This window comes from Carya illinoinensis, chromosome 3, assembly GCF_018687715.1.
Source record: "Carya illinoinensis cultivar Pawnee chromosome 3, C.illinoinensisPawnee_v1, whole genome shotgun sequence".
Classification (NCBI taxonomy): Eukaryota; Viridiplantae; Streptophyta; class Magnoliopsida; order Fagales; family Juglandaceae; genus Carya; species Carya illinoinensis.
Genome location: NC_056754.1, coordinates 41,245,238 through 41,262,454, shown reverse-complemented (window position 1 = coordinate 41,262,454; position 17,217 = coordinate 41,245,238). Strand labels below are relative to the sequence as shown.

General features: G+C 36.8%; 1 protein-coding gene across 1 annotated transcript; it reads left to right on the top strand.

The window, feature by feature from the left end:
• The first annotated feature begins 2,419 nt into the window (after positions 1-2,419).
• On the top strand, positions 2,420-14,964 carry LOC122304247 (3-oxoacyl-[acyl-carrier-protein] synthase II, chloroplastic-like). The gene is made up of 14 exons (XM_043116398.1): positions 2,420-3,187; positions 5,987-6,192; positions 6,268-6,471; positions 7,549-7,659; positions 7,757-7,852; positions 8,031-8,076; positions 8,177-8,256; positions 8,569-8,637; positions 9,604-9,688; positions 10,812-10,966; positions 11,078-11,158; positions 13,781-13,840; positions 13,998-14,156; positions 14,496-14,964. Exons 1-13 carry the CDS (start codon positions 2,821-2,823, stop codon positions 14,112-14,114), a joined length of 1,677 nt encoding a protein of 558 aa, XP_042972332.1. The 5' UTR covers positions 2,420-2,820; the 3' UTR covers positions 14,115-14,156; positions 14,496-14,964.
• The last annotated feature ends 2,253 nt before the right edge of the window (positions 14,965-17,217 follow it).

Below are 17,217 nucleotides of genomic sequence, written 5' to 3'. Positions count from 1 at the left end.
AAAATGTTGGGTTTTAGCCCAACAAAAACAGCCTAGCCCGCTTACAAACCCATTTAGGGTTTCATCTCTAACTTCTGCTGCTTCTCCCTCACCGTGCGGCGCCCCTCAATCCAAACAGGTGCAGATCAACACCATGTGCAAGGAAAGCACACCTCCAAGCTCACGGCTCCAAGCTTCTCCTCCCCATCTGAAAGCAAGGGCTGCTCATGGCTCCAAGCTCCTCCACATAGTCTGAAAAACCGGATGCATGCATACTCTCCAGCGGTCCTCCGCAGGCCATAGAAAAGCTCTGCTCTCTGGTATCTCGCCAGAGAAAAAACTACAGGGCATTCCTCTTCGAACCTCCATGCATTTCTCTAGTGTTTTCACCTTCGTTCTGACCAACACCGACTTGAACGCCGTAGGCCACCTTGTCTTCAGCCTTCTCCACTATCTCGATCACCGTGGGCTACGTCTAGAACAGAGAAAGGCCATCTCGAGTCTGGACCTCTTGGGACCGATCAGACCATGCCTTTAACCCTCGCTCTAAGGCCTCGGGAAACAGGCAACACTCCCTTAAAACATCTGGACCTAAACCCCCCAACGCCTTGCGCCAAAGCGCCATAGCCATGGAGACTAGATACCGTCTCCCTTTTTCCACAACACCAGATCTAGGAACTGGACAGACAAAAGATAAAAACTAACAAAAATAAAAGAAAACAAAAGGAGCGGGAGGGAGGAAGGAGCCGAAGCTCTCGCCTCCCTCTGAGGAGATTTTGGTTTTTGGTTCTAGAGAGATGAGAGAGTTTCTCTCTCTAACAGAGCAAGAAGAAGATAAGAATATTCATTGATTCTTGTTCCTTGATAATAGATAGAAAGGAGCAAAAATCTCAATGTGTGGCAGTACTTAGGATCTGCCCTTGTTATTCACAATTTATAGAGACATCAAAGTATATACTTCTTGGTGATGTGTCCTCACCCAATTGTTCTAACTTTCCTGTAGTCGACAATACTCATCACGTGCTGGCTGAACAATCAATTCCAGAAAAATAGGAGTGCCAGAATGGCTGAATCTGTACTATTTAATTATTTTTTATTGTTATTTGGAGCAATGCATAGGTAAAATAGAAAAAAAGAAAAATTTAGTTAGAAGTATAACTGCGCATTAATATATGTATCAATCTAATATGATTAATCAAAAGATAGATTTTATTGAAAATAATGCTAATTTAAATTTTGAATATGAAGGAATCAGTATTGGTATGTAGATTAATACTCAACTTTGCTTGTATATAACAAAACTCATAGGAAAAATACTTGTATGTCCTCTCTCTATGTCCCGTCAAAGTGATCGCTGATAATAATTTTTTTTTAAATTTTTTTACTTAGTAATTAAGGAAGTCATTTTAAATATATTAGTATTTTTTTTAAATTTTAAAAATATTTAAATATATTCAAAAAATATGAAAAAAAAGACGAAAAAAAAAATGTGCATGTGGTCAAAATGAGTGGTACACTTTGAGCGACAGAGTAACACCGTCCATAAAATAGATATATTCATGTTTTCAGTTTTGTGCCAGTCCCTCTTTATTTTCACCTTCTGTTCTATGTATCAAACAAAGTAACAAGGCACAAGGGGTAGGCAATGGAGGAGGGGTGCTCCACAGTCCACACAATGCCTATTACAATAACTGCAGTACTAGGAGAGAAAGATGGTAAAACAAAAAATAAATAAAAATTCTATGTATAGTGACTATTGTGTATTATTTACGCACTCTACTAATGTAAAATTACTGTCATTGACTTCATGTTCACATTTTTCCATTCATTTATTCATTTCCATGGAAGGATGCATCAATTCAGACATTCTCAACCAAAAATGTTATAAAAAGCATGCTAACAAAGTATAAAAACAAAAGTTCTCTTATATACAAATGAATGCGTAAATATCTGGTTTATTATAAGTGAGGACAAATGCTTGGTGAATTTAGTAGTTTTTTCCTCAAATTATAAACAAACGAGAATCGCATCCCATGACTGGTTAACCACCAAGAATATACAAGAAAAACTACAACTACTCTTCCCCATGCCCCATCACATATACTTGCTCCTGACTCCTGAGAAACAAAAAAGAAAAGAAAAGAGGGGACTAAAAACACTAATGGACCACAGAAGGCCAATGCATGTGGCCAAGAACCAAAACTTGTACTTCAAATCAAAACTTTATTCTGGTCAATAGGGGTAAGTAGTCTTATTAATAATAATGATGGAAGATTATAGATACTGATTTATAAAGAGAGCATGGTCTGATGGTAGTGATGTCTTTTTCATCACATGAAGGGTATTATTTGCTCAAAATGATCCAAGCAAGAAAGGCTTAATAACAGCACCCAAGAATATCATTAAAAGTAGGAAATTTTTAGAATCATAGATTATTCTTGTTTTTGTTTATTTAATTTTTAATAGTCTTCCCTTCATATTGTGGAGAGACCGAGAGAGAGAGACACAGCACTTGGCAATTCTCCTGAGGAGGACTCAGGTTGCGCAAAACCTGGCGTCTCAAGGCTTTTCCCGATCCAAACACTCGACAAAAAACCGAATGCAACTTTTCCCTTCTTTCTTTCTCAACCTTTGTTCACCAGTGCTACCACTACCATCTCTGTGCCTTCCTCATTTACATCTCAACCATCCATGAACACCTTCATCTTCTTCCTCGCCTAGATTAACATAATCAAACCCAAGTTCGTTTCTTTCCATCTGGGTTTTTTATTTCATCTTCTGGGGTCTTCTTCGTTTTTCTTGTCGTCGTCTTTTTCTTCTTCTTCTTCTTGTACGTCTGTCATGGATGCGTCGTGTGTGACATCTCCCCTTTGCACGTGGTTGGTCGCTGCTTGCATGTCGGTCACGTGCGGCGCAGACCACTTCGCGTGCCCGTCCATGTTCGGTCCCAGCAAGAGACAGAGCAAATGGGCTCGCGGCAGGAGGAGGGTCTTGTCCAAATGCAGCTCCGAACCCCGGACAGGCTTGATTTCCTCTGTGTGTGGATCGAGCATTCATGGCCTTATGAGCTCCTGCCTCGCTTTCGAACCCTGCCATGAGTACTATAGCTCCAAGGGCCTTTCTTCTTTGGGATTTTACTCTCTGTTCGGATCCAAGAATGTTCATCTGAATCGTAGACAGAGGCGTTTAAATCGACCACCCCATTCCGGTATCTTCTTTCTGCGATACCCTACAAGTTTGAGCTTTTATTGTTGACTGTTTTTTTATTTATGTATTAAAATTAACTTCGATTACTCTCTTTATATTTATTCAGTAAATTAAAAACCTGGGATTTTGTTAACATTTGTTTCATTTCCCGTTTGATCTTCTGTGTGATTTGTTCTGGCTTTTCTTAGAATATCTTTATTTTATAAGTAGTTTTTCCATTTGCTTTGAGGTGGATTTGCTCGATTAATTTAAGTGTTGTTTGTTTTCCTTATGTAGAGTGGAAATTTGGTTTTGTTTTTCCTCTGGTTGCACACTGTGAAAAGACTAGAAATGATGAAGGATTTTAATAATTGGATCTAATATTATGTTGTGTTGGCTGGGAAGTTCACTTCAGTTTCGGTTATGGAGCAGTTTGGCTATTGGAAAATAGGTTCTTCAATATTAGTAACGCAGGACTTCTCTCTCTCTCTCTCTCTCTCTCTCTCTCTCTCTCTCTCTTTCTCTCTCTCTCTCGTGAGAACTCACTACCCTAAACGAGGTTCATTTACCAGTTTTTTAACAGTTGAATGGATATATTTGGAGTTATTATTGGTAATCCAGCACAACTTAGGTTGTTTCTTTTTGATAAGTAATTAGACTTCAATAAAAGGCACAATCCAAGTAGAACGTTGGTTGTTTCTAGTTGCACAGTGTGGCTATCTTATATTTTTGATAGATAAGAAAAGTTTTATTGAGACAAGTAAATAGGCATAGCCCAAGTACACATGAAGTATACAAATGCGGAAACCTAGTTACATGTCAAGAACTAGAAAAAGAAACAAGGAAATCATGGACACTATTTCCATTGAATAGAATGGCTGAAGCCCAAAGAAATAAGGTGTTGAAAAAGAAACATCTAAGTTCATCCACTGAGCGTTCCTTATCTTCAAAACACCGCTCTTTCCTCTCGAATCGTATACACCACAGACGACCATAAAGGGATCATGTTCCAAACTTGGCAATTTGAGAGTTACCCCCTAAGACCTCTCCAACAAGCAAAAAGATCCACCACTCTCCTAGGCATCACCTACGCCACTCCAATCCTATTAATGACCTCACACCATAACACCCTTGCCATCTCACAATGAAGTAACAAGCGATCCACCGATTTGACACATTTTTTAAACATGTAGCACTAATCCATAACAGTTAATCCATGCTTCCTAAGATTGTACAAGGTCAGGATTTTCCCAAGAGAAGCTGTCCAACTAAAGAAAGCAAGCTTTGAAGGAACCTTACTTCTCCATATATACTTCCAAGGAAAAGAGTGCACTACTTTTGGACTAGACAGTAGCATGTACATAGAGCGAACTGTGAACTTCTTATTTCTGGTATGAATCCAAACCATCTTGTCTGTCTCAGCCCAGCCATTACTTGTATCATACAACAAACTAAACAGATAAGAAATTACATCCATTTCCCAATCATTCACTGCTCCAGAAAAATGTACATTCCATTGAGGGGAACGACTTGAGCAGTCCAAACATTTTCCACTGAAGCATCCTGATTCTGAGTGATCCGGTAAAGACCTGTAAAAGCAACCTTAAAGGCCCTATCACCACACTATGAATCATGCCAAAAACTAACCCTAGAACCATCACCATCTACAAAACTAACATGTTTGGTGAATTCTTCCCAACCACTCCTAATATTTTCCTACACTCCCATACCATGTGTACAACTAACCTCATTAGAGCACCAACACCCCCAAGCACTCCCATATTTGGAATCAATCACAGCCCTCTACAAAGTCTCAATTTCCTGATGATACCTCCATAACCACTTCCCCAAAAGGAATTTATTGAAGGTCCTCAACTCCACATGACAGTGGAGAAATTTTTTTATCCCAATTAAAACCAGATGGAACATGGCTTCCTCCCCAATACCTCCCCATAAGAAATCTCAAAACATCTTTACAATCCTATTAGCCACACCAACGGGTAGAGGAAATAATGAGAGAAGATATGTGGGGAGATTAGAAAGAGTGCTTTTAATTAAGCTGATTCTTCCCCCTTTTGATAAGTACAACCTCTTCCATCCTGCCAGCCTTCTCTCTACCTTCTGAATCACCCCATCCCAAATTGCTCTTGCCTTAAAAACAGTGCCCAAAGGGAGACCAAGATATCTTATTGGCAGTGAAGAAACCTAACAATCGGGTTTGATCCCCGATTGGATAGATTCCTGGTATGACTTTCGTGGGAGGCTCACTTTCCGGAGGTGTATCAGAAGAGACTTTCAAGGATTTGCATGTTGTGAAGTAATCCCTCAGTTTTTTCATCTAATAGTCTGAAGAAAATTAAACTCAGGTGGTTTCTTGTCAACACATTCACAAAATGGAAGTTCTAGCTGCGAAGTACAAAACATTGTGGCTCTTCATTCTTCAATTGATAGTATATGCTTCTCCCTCTCTCTGGTGAATGCCTTGGTTACTTGAGTCAGGTGCACTAGTCCTGATTGTTATATGGTCATCAGCCTTACTGGCAAATTCCCACTTTCTCTGGTCAGTGAGATGAATGTTGCAGGCTTGCAGCAGTCCTGTCAATTCAAACCCTAATGCTGATATTTTTTCTTTGGTTATGGACTAAGTTCCGTATTCAAACCAATCTTGGTAGTCATAATCATAGGCTTCACTTAATCAGGTGTTAAAATTTTGTTGTTTTGATACATGAGTCTTATTTGATAAAGCTTTAAATTTATAAAGTTGTGATGATGTAATAACTACATACACGTGCCACCTCTGCTGAATTTATTAATACTCTAGGGGAAGCCATGGCTGTAGCTGTGCAACCTGCAAAGGAAGTCGCAACAAGAAAGAAACCTCTCACAAAGCAAAGGCGAGTGGTTGTGACAGGGATGGGTGTGGTGACCCCACTTGGTCATGAACCAGATGTCTTCTACAATAATTTGCTTGACGGTGTCAGTGGTATAAGTGAGATCGAGGCTTTTGATTGTGCCCAATTTCCAACGGTAAACCATATTTCAGCTATCTCTTCTTCTGGTGCTCACTATTCACCTTCTGCTTAATATTATTTCTTTCCCTAGAGAATTGCTGGAGAGATTAAGTCTTTTTCTACTGATGGATGGGTTGCACCCAAACTTTCCAAGAGGATGGACAAATTCATGCTTTACTTGCTTACTGCTGGCAAAAAAGCCTTGGCAGATGGTGGAATTACAGAAGATGTAATGAATGATTTAGATAAAGCAAAATGTGGAGTTTTGATTGGCTCGGCAATGGGTGGAATGAAGGTAACCTTATGCCTATCATTAGAATTAACAAGGTTGAACATATTAAAATTAATAAGAACTTTGAGTTGCTAATATTCAATTTGATAGGAAGTGCATTCTGAGAACTGTAAGTTGTAGTCACATCTGCTTAGTGTTGGTATAGCATGCTTAAGCAAACAGCACAGGAGTCAAGGCCAAAGCACTTCACATACCAAAAGCAAAGTGCACTTACAAAAGCACGCGTTTTGGTGCTTTTTTGTGAGCTTAAAGTGCAGAAAGCACACTTTTGTTAAGTTCCTTTTTTTAAGAAAAATTTATCAAAATCAGTTCAAGACCCAAAAAATGATGTAATAAAATATTCTTAAATATTAAGCTGGTATTGAAGATCATTTACGTACCATGGCGCCACATTGTCACAAGTGATGTATATGCTTTGAACCCAATATATTAGTCCAAGTTGGCTTTCTAGATGGGTTGATACTTGATTGCTTATGCTAGCATAGAAGTCAATAGTTACATAATTCTTGAACTGTTTTAGTCTTGGACTTTTGTATATATTTTGATTGAACCATGTAATTTATTTGATTATGGCTATCAAATTCGTAGATGTGTATATTTAATAGAGCATAGGAGAATTATGTAAAAAGTTATGCTTAAATTTTGTAATTAGTTTATTACTTGATTTTGATGTTGCATAATACTCTAATAAATTGAGTTAATAGGCTAAATATAATACCATTTTGCTTTTTAAAGATTTTTTTTTTCCCATTTTATGGATTTTTTGTTATTATTTATCATTTTTAAAAATGTGAGCTTTTCAGGCGGCCCTTGTGCTTATTGCCTAGGCTCTAGACAACATTTGGCGCTCAAGTGTGCAAGTGTGCTAGTGCTAGTGATTTCATGAACACTGCATCTGCTACCTATATGGTTTCCTACTAAAGTGGAACTTTTAATTTATTTGAAACCATGAGCCCTACATGAGAAAGCAGATTGATTCTGCAATTTAGCATATTAATTCTTTTTTCATGGGCCTATTAATTCTGTAGTCTGGCATGTTGATTGCTTACTCCTTTTGGGTGTCCTTTGTATTTTGAACAGGTTTTTAATGATGCAATTGAAGCTTTAAGAGTTTCATACAAGAAGATGAATCCTTTCTGCGTACCTTTTGCAACTACAAATATGGGTTCTGCCATGCTTGCAATGGATCTGGTCAACTTAATATTTTTTCAAATTTTTTTATATGCCCTGACGAGAGCTGCAGTTATGGAGTTGACCTTCTAACAGCTCATTACTTAAAAATTTGCAGGGATGGATGGGCCCAAACTATTCTATCTCTACTGCTTGTGCTACAAGCAACTTTTGTATATTGAATGCAGCAAACCATATAACTAGAGGCGAAGCTGTAAGTGTCTTGCATTCAACACTCCCTCTGCCACAGAAGTGTGCAAGTCTCTCATATTATTTAGTCTCATGTTTGTATTTTCCTGTCAAATGATTTGTTTGTAAGGTCCAACCTTGAAAAGAAAAACTAATAATCAAATAAATCCAAATATAAACTGCAATCCAACATTGTGATGCAGGATGTGATGCTTTGTGGTGGCTCAGACGCGGCAATCATACCTATTGGTATCTCCTGTGTACTTTCCCTATTTTAAATTTATCTCAGAATGTGCCAACTTTTAATATCTTGAAGTTTACATAACATGTCTTCTACTCGTTACTGCAGGCTTGGGAGGTTTTGTGGCATGCAGAGCACTTTCCCAAAGGAATAGTGATCCTACAAAAGCTTCATGCCCTTGGGATATTGTATGTTACCAACAATCCTATTGGTTCCGTGTCTTCATTTTCTCCTTTTTTCATTGCTTGCATCTGAGAAATTTTATAAAATATTGTTTAAGCGTGAAATAATTAATGATTATAAGAATATGTGCGGAACTCTCCCTTATTTTAAAAGTGACTAAATTTCAAGCGATTCCTTCAAACTACCATATTGCATTATATATTATGATGATTTCTGTGATTGATGTTTGAGGAAAGATACTAGAGATGGCAATTCTTGTCTGTTTTACTTGGTATACATGTGTATTACTTAACACGGATTTTTGTGTCATCAAACAGAATCGTGATGGATTTGTTATGGGCGAAGGAGCTGGGGTTTTGCTCCTTGAAGAATTAGAGCACGCTAAGGTATTCTCATTTTAACTCAAAAAGGCCATGTCCAACATGCATGTAGGCAGTTCCCTTTTAGCCAGTGAGGTCTTCTTAGGGCCTCATTCTCTTTCAGATTATTGGCCATTATCTGCCTTGATTCCCTTTCAGTGGAATTTCTTCTGTCTCTCAAGTTCCTTCTAGTTTAAAAAAATCAATCATTCATTTGCATTTATCCAATTGGTATTCATGTCACGAGAGTGAATCATGAGATAACTTTTCATTGCACTATCCTCAACTAGTACTGCCTGCGATCTTTAATGAACTGAACTTGCTAATTATATGGCCATATGGAAGATGGCTCCTCTTTGTATTCTTTGGTGTATTTGGAGTGAAGAAACGATAGACTTTTTGAGGATCAAGAATGCTCCCTATAAGAGTTTAGGAGGATTTTTTGGAAGACTTTATTTATGTGGGCCATCGCTTTAGAGTTGAATGGTCTCAGCTTCCATGATTTCCTTGTATCAATTACTAGTTCCTAAATAGGCGTATTCACATGTATACTTCGAGTGTACCTGGGCTATGCCTATCTTTTTATCAATAAAATATCTTATTACTTATCCAAAAAAAAAAAAACTTGCTAATTCTATATTTTCTCACCCATTGAAGAGTGATAAAGCCCAATCCTTTCCTAGTATAACATGTGATCAGGTTTTTCCTCTGGGTAATAATCCAAGAGCGAAATGAACGACCTTTTGAAGACAAGGAGAGGACAACGGAGGAGCTTTGTATCTTATTTTTCAGCACTTTATTTCTGTGGTCTCTAGCTATAGACTTTAATGGCCTAAATGTACACGAGTTTCTAGTGACTACTGTAGCTACCTAGATAGGTCTTACCTCTTGTATACCATCTTGTGTACTTGGGCTATGCCTATTATTATTAATACTACCGTTTACCTATAAAAAAAAAAAAAAAATCCTATTGGCTAATTTCTGATTTTACAGAGAAGAGGTGCAAATATCTATGCTGAATTTCTAGGTGGAAGCTTCACTTGTGATGCTTATCACATGACTGAACCACACCCTGATGGTAATGCACCTTCTCTTTGGTTCTTATTATGAAACCCATAAAACTGTTGTCTCTTACATAATTCTCTTGTAATGGACATATCCTTCACCAACTCTTATTTTATTTATTTTTTGATTAGTAAGAAAGACACTTTTATTTGTCGAATGAAATAGGTGAAGCCCATGTACACAGGAAGTATACAAACTCTTCTGTAAATTGAGTTGCAGTGCATCAATTATTTTTTTTATCGGTTGCAGTGAATCAATTATAACCATGTACATTGCTATTTAGTACCCACAATACTGATAGCAAAAGGTTATGGCACAGGAAGAGGCATAAAACCTGAAAACTAGTCTCATAATTGCCAAAAATTAAATGAATTAAACTATCTGGAACCGTTTCCTTTAATAAAGTGATCTTTGTTAGAAAACCAACATGGTTGCCAACTTAGTTGGGTTGTAACAACCAAGGGTGCCAAGATGATGGGTCAAATTGGAGTAGATGTAATTATAAAATAGGTAATGCAAAAGTATCTTCTGTAAACATTTCTGTATGCAGTCCTATATTAGTTGTTCTAATTGGTCATGTGGCATCAGAAGTTGAGGCATGCTCTGTATGGAGATTCGCAGCTGACCTTTCAGTTATGTCCCTGCTTGGGAGTTTTCATGTCTAACACTTGTACTGATTTCGATCCTGACACTTGTGTTCATGTTTATCATCGCTAAATTCTCTGAATAGATGACAAAAGGTTCAACTCCTAGTATTGGAACTGTACTTTGGAACTTTATATTGCCAGATTTGTTATTAGCATTTTTCAAATATTCAAAAAGTTCTAATCCAAATTGTGTGAAATTCTTGACTTGGTACATCCTTAAATGCTAGAAACGCTTCTTTTGAGCTTGCATTTTCATTTCCTTCTCATTCAAGTTAACAAAGATATTTTATTGGTAACGCTTAGAATGCCTTCCTTGGTTACCATGCTAAGAATTTAATGCTAGGAACCGTACCCAAACCCTGACTTCTTACCACTTTTCTACCTTGTATTCTTGCTTAATTTTATGGCATAAATTGTAATTAATGTTGTCTCATACCAACTCAACAAGAAACAGTGAAAAGACCTGACAATACAATTTCTTCAAAACAGGGGCTGGTGTTATCCTCTGCATAGAAAAGGCATTAGCTCAGTCTGGGGTGTCTAGGGATGATGTGAATTACATAAATGCACATGCTACTTCCACACCGGCTGGAGACCTAAAAGAATACCAAGCTCTTATTGCTTGTTTTGGCCAGAATCCTGAGGTAACTTGGATGTATAAAGTTTATCCTTTATACAATGGGCTCTAAAATACCATATTGCAATTCTTGACAAGATTAGTGTATCATCATACTTAATATCTCTCCTTTTGACAGTTGAAAGTGAATTCTACGAAATCAATGACCGGTCACCTATTAGGAGCCGCTGGTGCTGTGGAAGCTGTTGCGGCAGTACAGGTAAACAATGTCTTTGATGTTGGGATTTAATTCATGGAACTTTTTTTTATGAAAAATTCTACTCATCATTCCCACACCACACACCACATAATTTTTTAATTTTTTACCTTACCAAATGTGTGGTGTATGGATGATGAGTAGAATAACTCAATTAATTTAGAAAGAATAAAACCAACAAAAATTAAAAAAAAAAAAAGGTGTGGTGTGTAGTGTGTGAGATGATGAGTAGCAAAACTCTTTTTTTATATACACGTGTTACTTACAAAAAGGCATATATAATTACTGAAGCATCTTCTTTGTATTCTATTGAGCCACATCATCATTTCATTTTATTTTATTAATCTATCACAACTCTTCACATGCTAAAAAGAATTTTTGTTGTATTGCCTCTATTACCAAAATAAACCCAGTCGATTTTTGACTTCAAGATTTAAAAAAGATTTGAAGATGAAAATTTTCCTACCATTTATGATAGCTAATTCAATAGGTAGGGAAAAAAAGACTCTTTATTTTATATTGGTTAATGGTTACTGATTTTTCTGTACTTGTCTTTTTGGCTTTCTCACCACTTAACTTTTCTATCATTTTATTGTTACTTTTCTAGTGAAGGTAAAAAAATTCTATTCATTTTATTATAGACATGACCTCGTTTGGATAGTGAGATGAGATGAGATAATCTGTGAGTAGTAATAAAATAGTTTGTGAATAGTAGTGAACTACTTTGACTTAATATATTTTAGTAAAACTCTAGGGACAACTGGCCTGCGTCCCCTCCGCAGCCTCGGCTCCAAGGTGGCATACTCCCTAGACAACGTCGTTCTAAATTGAACGACAAAACAAACCCGAGCCACCCACTTCGTCTTCGATTTCCCTTAACCTTCGTCTTTGAAACTTTGAAACCCACCATCGTTCTCTTCACTCATCTTCGTCTCTTCACCCAACTTCGAAACCCGCCATCTTTGTCGTTCTCTTCACCCACCATCGTCTCCTCCCCACCGAATCATCTCGGGAAGGTTTCACCTCAGCAGTTTCAAATGCAACCCCCATGTGTGTCACCATCCTGACGTCTCGATTTCCCCATGTTCGGGCGTGGGGATTTGGGGGCGTCACAATGTGTCAATTACTTACTCATTGTGCTGAGCTCATCTCTAGGTCCGACTTCTCCCCTGCTCACTGCCTCGTCTCCATTTTGTCCGGTAACTCGTCCCCTTATGCAGACTCCGTTGAGAGGTTGATCCACCAGTTTGCCAAAGCCCTCTCCCTCCGCCTTAATAATTGCTGTGGCTGCCGCTGCAACTACCACCACCAGTGTAGCATCAGCATCCATAACAATGGTGATTACTTCAACTACGGCTGCTGCTACTGCATAACTAACGATAGGAACAATGTAGACATGACAGAGCCAGAGGAGTCTCTTCAGTCATGCTATCTATCATTGAACCAAATAACCATTCGTAAGGTTCAGCCACCTAACAGCCAACCAAGCCATCTTGGAAGCCACAGAAGAAGGGCAGAGGGCCATCCACATCCTTGATTTTTACATCATGAACTGTCTGCAATGGCCTCCTCTGATGCAAGCCCTTGCCAAACACTCCTACCCTCCTCCTATGCTTCGCATCATCACCACAATCCCTCAGCCTCAGGTTTCAGTTCCACCCACTTCTCCTCCTTGGTAACAGCAATGACATCGCAGCTTTTTCTCCCGCGCTTGCTCTACTACCAGATCTCCCTCTCTCTGGTTTCGCTCTGCATTATCCTAAAAAATTGATTTTCCTCCATTCCGTGATTTATTTTTTTTATTTTTTAAATTAATTTAACTTTTTTAAAAATTTAAATTTAAAATTTTTAATAGTACACCACGTCAGCCAAGGCCGCGCGGGGACGCAGGGCTGGTTGTCCCTAGAAGAATTGTATGTTTTATGGAATTTTGGGAAATAAGAGAGAGAAAGTTGAATAAAAATATTATAAAGTTAAAATATTTTTAGAATATAATTTTGTTTTGAGATTTGAAAAAGTTAAATTGTTTTTTGTATTTTGTTTAGAAGTTTGGAAAAGTTGTAATGATTAGATAAAAAAGTTGAAAATTTGAAATTAAAAAGCATTGGTGTTTGGATATTGAGATGAGATGAGATGAGAGAAGTTGAGAGCACTTTGCTATCCGAACGAGGCCTGAATCTTCATTATTTACCACTTTGGCTTCCTCACCTCTTAACTATTCTACTTTGAACTCTTTGTATGCTTACCAGTTTAATTTTGATATTTTTGAGATACATAAATTTTGATGTTTGTTGAGATAGAAAAATTTCCCTTAATCAAGATTATAAGAATATTCTTGTAGGTAAGACTCTGTGACTGAAATTTTAGACAATAATGTATGATGGTGAAGAAATTATTCCTGTGCATTGCGCAAGTCGACAACTAGTTTATCTTGTAATGGAGTGTCAGATGGTATTCAGAAAAGGGCTATTTGAATTATTTTTCTTTTCCATTGGTAGGCAATGCGCAGAAATTAGTTTAGTTATTTTTCTTTTTCCATTGGTAGGCATAGTCTCAATTCATGAAAAGCGTACACAACAATTTGCAGTTCTGTGGTTGCTGACATGTTACTATTTTTTCATATAGGCAATACGGACAGGGTGGGTTCATCCAAATGTCAACCTGGAAAACCCAGACCAAGGCGTGGTTTGTTGCTTTTCATCCTTTGTCAATTTTTGTTAATGTCATGATGTTCCCATAAAGTTGTTAGTTCCTTAACCATGACGATTTAACTTCAAACACTTACCCATAAAAAAATGGTTTAAACATCAGAGTATCTAATGTTGCAAACATCTCAATTCAGAACACAAATATGTTGGTGGGCTCAAAGAAAGAGAGATTGGACATCAAAGCAGTGTTGTCTAATTCCTTTGGGTTTGGTGGTCACAATTCATCTATCATTTTTGCCCCATACAAGTGAAGATCTGGTGGGCTACTCCAACCTTGCTCTATGATGCTGAAGGTATGTAGGTTCCAAGGTATACATCATATCTGTATGCCGTGGAAAGTTGGATGCATGTGAGAGATAGAGCCAGATTCAAATTATACAAAACAGTTTCCTGTTGTTTTTGCTACATGATAACAATGGAGAGGCCACTCACCGCTGACATTCAGTTTGAGTACACACTTGTATCGATAACTTAAAAAAGAAAAATGTTTTGTTACATTATCAGGACGTAGAAATGTATTGTGCAGCTTTTACATGTGTTTCCTTGATCTACTAGGAAACTGAAACAAAGGTATGGAAACTGTAGTTAGTGAGATTTATTGAAAGTATTGATGGGTTGGCTACGTTGTGCAGTTGGGTGAGTACCCCAGGAAGTCTACCATGTGTCTGATCTTCTATTTGGTTGCTCGCATGGCCTCATGCAATTAAATTGGTTGGACATCTGGTAAGATGGCCCTTTGGATGGAGATGGAGATGGAGATGGAGATAGAGAGAGCTTCGGGATGGCTGAACGGGGTATCATGCAATACTCTTGCTTTCGTTGTTCTTGGAAGTTCTGTTTCCCTTTCATGGTAAATTAGCCAAAGTAGAGCTTGACATACTTGATAAGATAACCGCCATTGAACGACCATAACACTGCGCAATACTGGCCTCATTTTGTTTTTCCTTTTCCTTTTGCATGTACAAGCGAATGGCTCACCTAATTTGTTTTTATGGTCATTTTGTAATGAATTTTTGAGTTGGCAGTTGCTTGACCTCGTCTGTTCTACACAAGCGAATGCAAAATATTCAATTTAGTCATGCAATGCTGTAGTTTCATTTCCTTCCAAATTCTCAAATTTTTATCCTCTTTTTTTTGAAGTAATGCTACATACAATCGTTGAGTATGCAAGTGTTCGTTTTGAAAAAAAGTGAATTTTACTATTAAAAAAATTAATAAATTTATTCATATTTTTCAAAGTTATTGCATGGCTATGCCCCAATATCATTTCTCCTTTCTTTTTGTATAATTTGAGGTCAAGGTAGTGCGTGTTCAGGCCTTATTCGCATTTCAAACTTGTGACCGGGTCTACATTTTCATGTTCACGGGTCATTTCATTTATTTCTCGAACAAGTTTAAATTTACTTTATTTAAAAGCATAAATTATTTATAGTCTTAGCATTATTTACAAATTTCGACAAATAAAATTAAGATTTTTGTTAATATCTTTATGCAGTCTATTATACATAAATGAATGATTATATTCATAACTAGTTGTGTAGTTGCATGATGCACAGAAAGATTGTTACCTTAGATTATAGAGAAAAACGAAGACAATATTGTAGAAGTAAGAAAACCAAGTCTTGTGGACTTCTAAAATTTTAAATTGTAATTAATATTTATGATATGACATTTCATATTCTTCTAAATTTACATAATCAAATTCATGATAATTTAATGTAAGATTGCTCCTACTCCGAAAATTGTATATGTTACAAATTTCTAAATATATGTTAATTATATGAGCAAAGTTCATACATTATATATGTCATGGATATAAATCTACAAATATTTTGCATAAATTAGTCATTTAACTAGATATATTATTATCTTACAAGTTTAACTTAGTGGTGTATAATGGCGGAGATAGGAATTAATCTTTTTGTTGGGGGGTACGACAAGAAACACTATAAAACATAATTCAAGAAAGGAATATACAAATATGTACATCAACTTGAAGGTGTTTAAAGCACTTTAAGTTTATAAAAAATTATAGTTTTCTCTCTCTCTTTAATGGAAAACACAATTGTTGGGATAGAATTGATTGAGTCCAACCCATCGCTAAAAATAAAAGAAGAGATAAAGTCAAGAATTTAGCCCAATGATAAAATCAAGAAGAGATATAACAAGTTGACTCGGATTTTTAAAAAAAATGATACTCAAACTCTTAAAAGGAATGAGACTCAGACTCTTAAAAGGAAGAACAATGCTATACAACCTTCCAACCTCCACACACCATTTTTTTTTTCAAATTTTTCAAATTTTTAATATTTTTTTAAATATTTTTTTTAGTTTATTCTTTTTAAATTAATTCAATTATTCTATTCATTATTCATATATTAAATATTTGATAAAAGAAAAAATTAAAAAAAATGTGGTGTGTGGAGATTCTGTGAATAGTAGGAGGTTGAGTATAATTTTTCTAAAAGAAACTTAGATTCCTAAAAGAAAAGAGATTCAGACTCTTAAAAAGAAAGGGATTTATAAGGCAAGTTAGACTCAATCACTCCAAGAAAATAGACCTTTATATAAGGAGCAGATCTCCTACAAATATGATAAGCTCTCTCTAGAGGATCTCTACATAGAAACTTCCTACTTACAAACTTCACCTCACATAGCGATTCTAAAAGATTTTCCCTAAATTCTTCAATTGTATTGTGAGATATGTGAGATATAAGAGATTGTAAAATCACCAATCATAGTGAATTTTTCCCCCAAACAACCTGTAGACATAAACATTATGCCGAACCACGTAAATTCATGTGTCCCTCTTTATTTATTTTTATTTACTTATTTATTATTTATTTCATGGATGAATGCGAAGAACACCGTATCGAGGCTGCAATCACCATCATGGGCCAGGGCTATTTCTTTTCTCTATTTAGATCTGTTATGCGAATTTTAGGCATTAATAGTTGGCGTCATTTGTGTAATCGATTCTTATTCCTAACGTTGGAAATGAGAGTATGAGAGTTCCATGGCTTACAAAATCATCTTCGAAACACTAGATAAGATCTCAATTTTGCTATTTTTCTTGTTGTTTACACTCTTAACACTGCAGTGAATAAAAAAAAAATTACATATGAGGTAGAGGGTGCACGCAACATGGAATGTGCAAGTTGTGTATGTGCCATGCATAGCGCACGTAAAGCGCTAGAGTTCAAACCTGTAGCCACCAACTCCCATAGCACGGTGAGGCTTGAAGACATTTGCCATTCATGGCGGAGACATGATAGCGGAGCCTTCTTCTAGTCACTCAATACACAGTAAAAGCAGAGAGCAACAAGTGGTTAGAGAGCTTGTTGACTCATTCTC

Coding starts and splice junctions, on each gene's coding strand:
- LOC122304247 (XM_043116398.1), top strand. CDS start 2,821: ATGGATGCGTCGTGTGTGACATCTCCCCTTTGCACGTGGTTGGTCGCT. Junction 9,689..10,811: donor GACTGAACCACACCCTGATG/GTAATGCACCTT, acceptor TCTTCAAAACAG/GGGCTGGTGTTATCCTCTGC. Junction 11,159..13,780: donor AAGCTGTTGCGGCAGTACAG/GTAAACAATGTC, acceptor TTTTTCATATAG/GCAATACGGACAGGGTGGGT.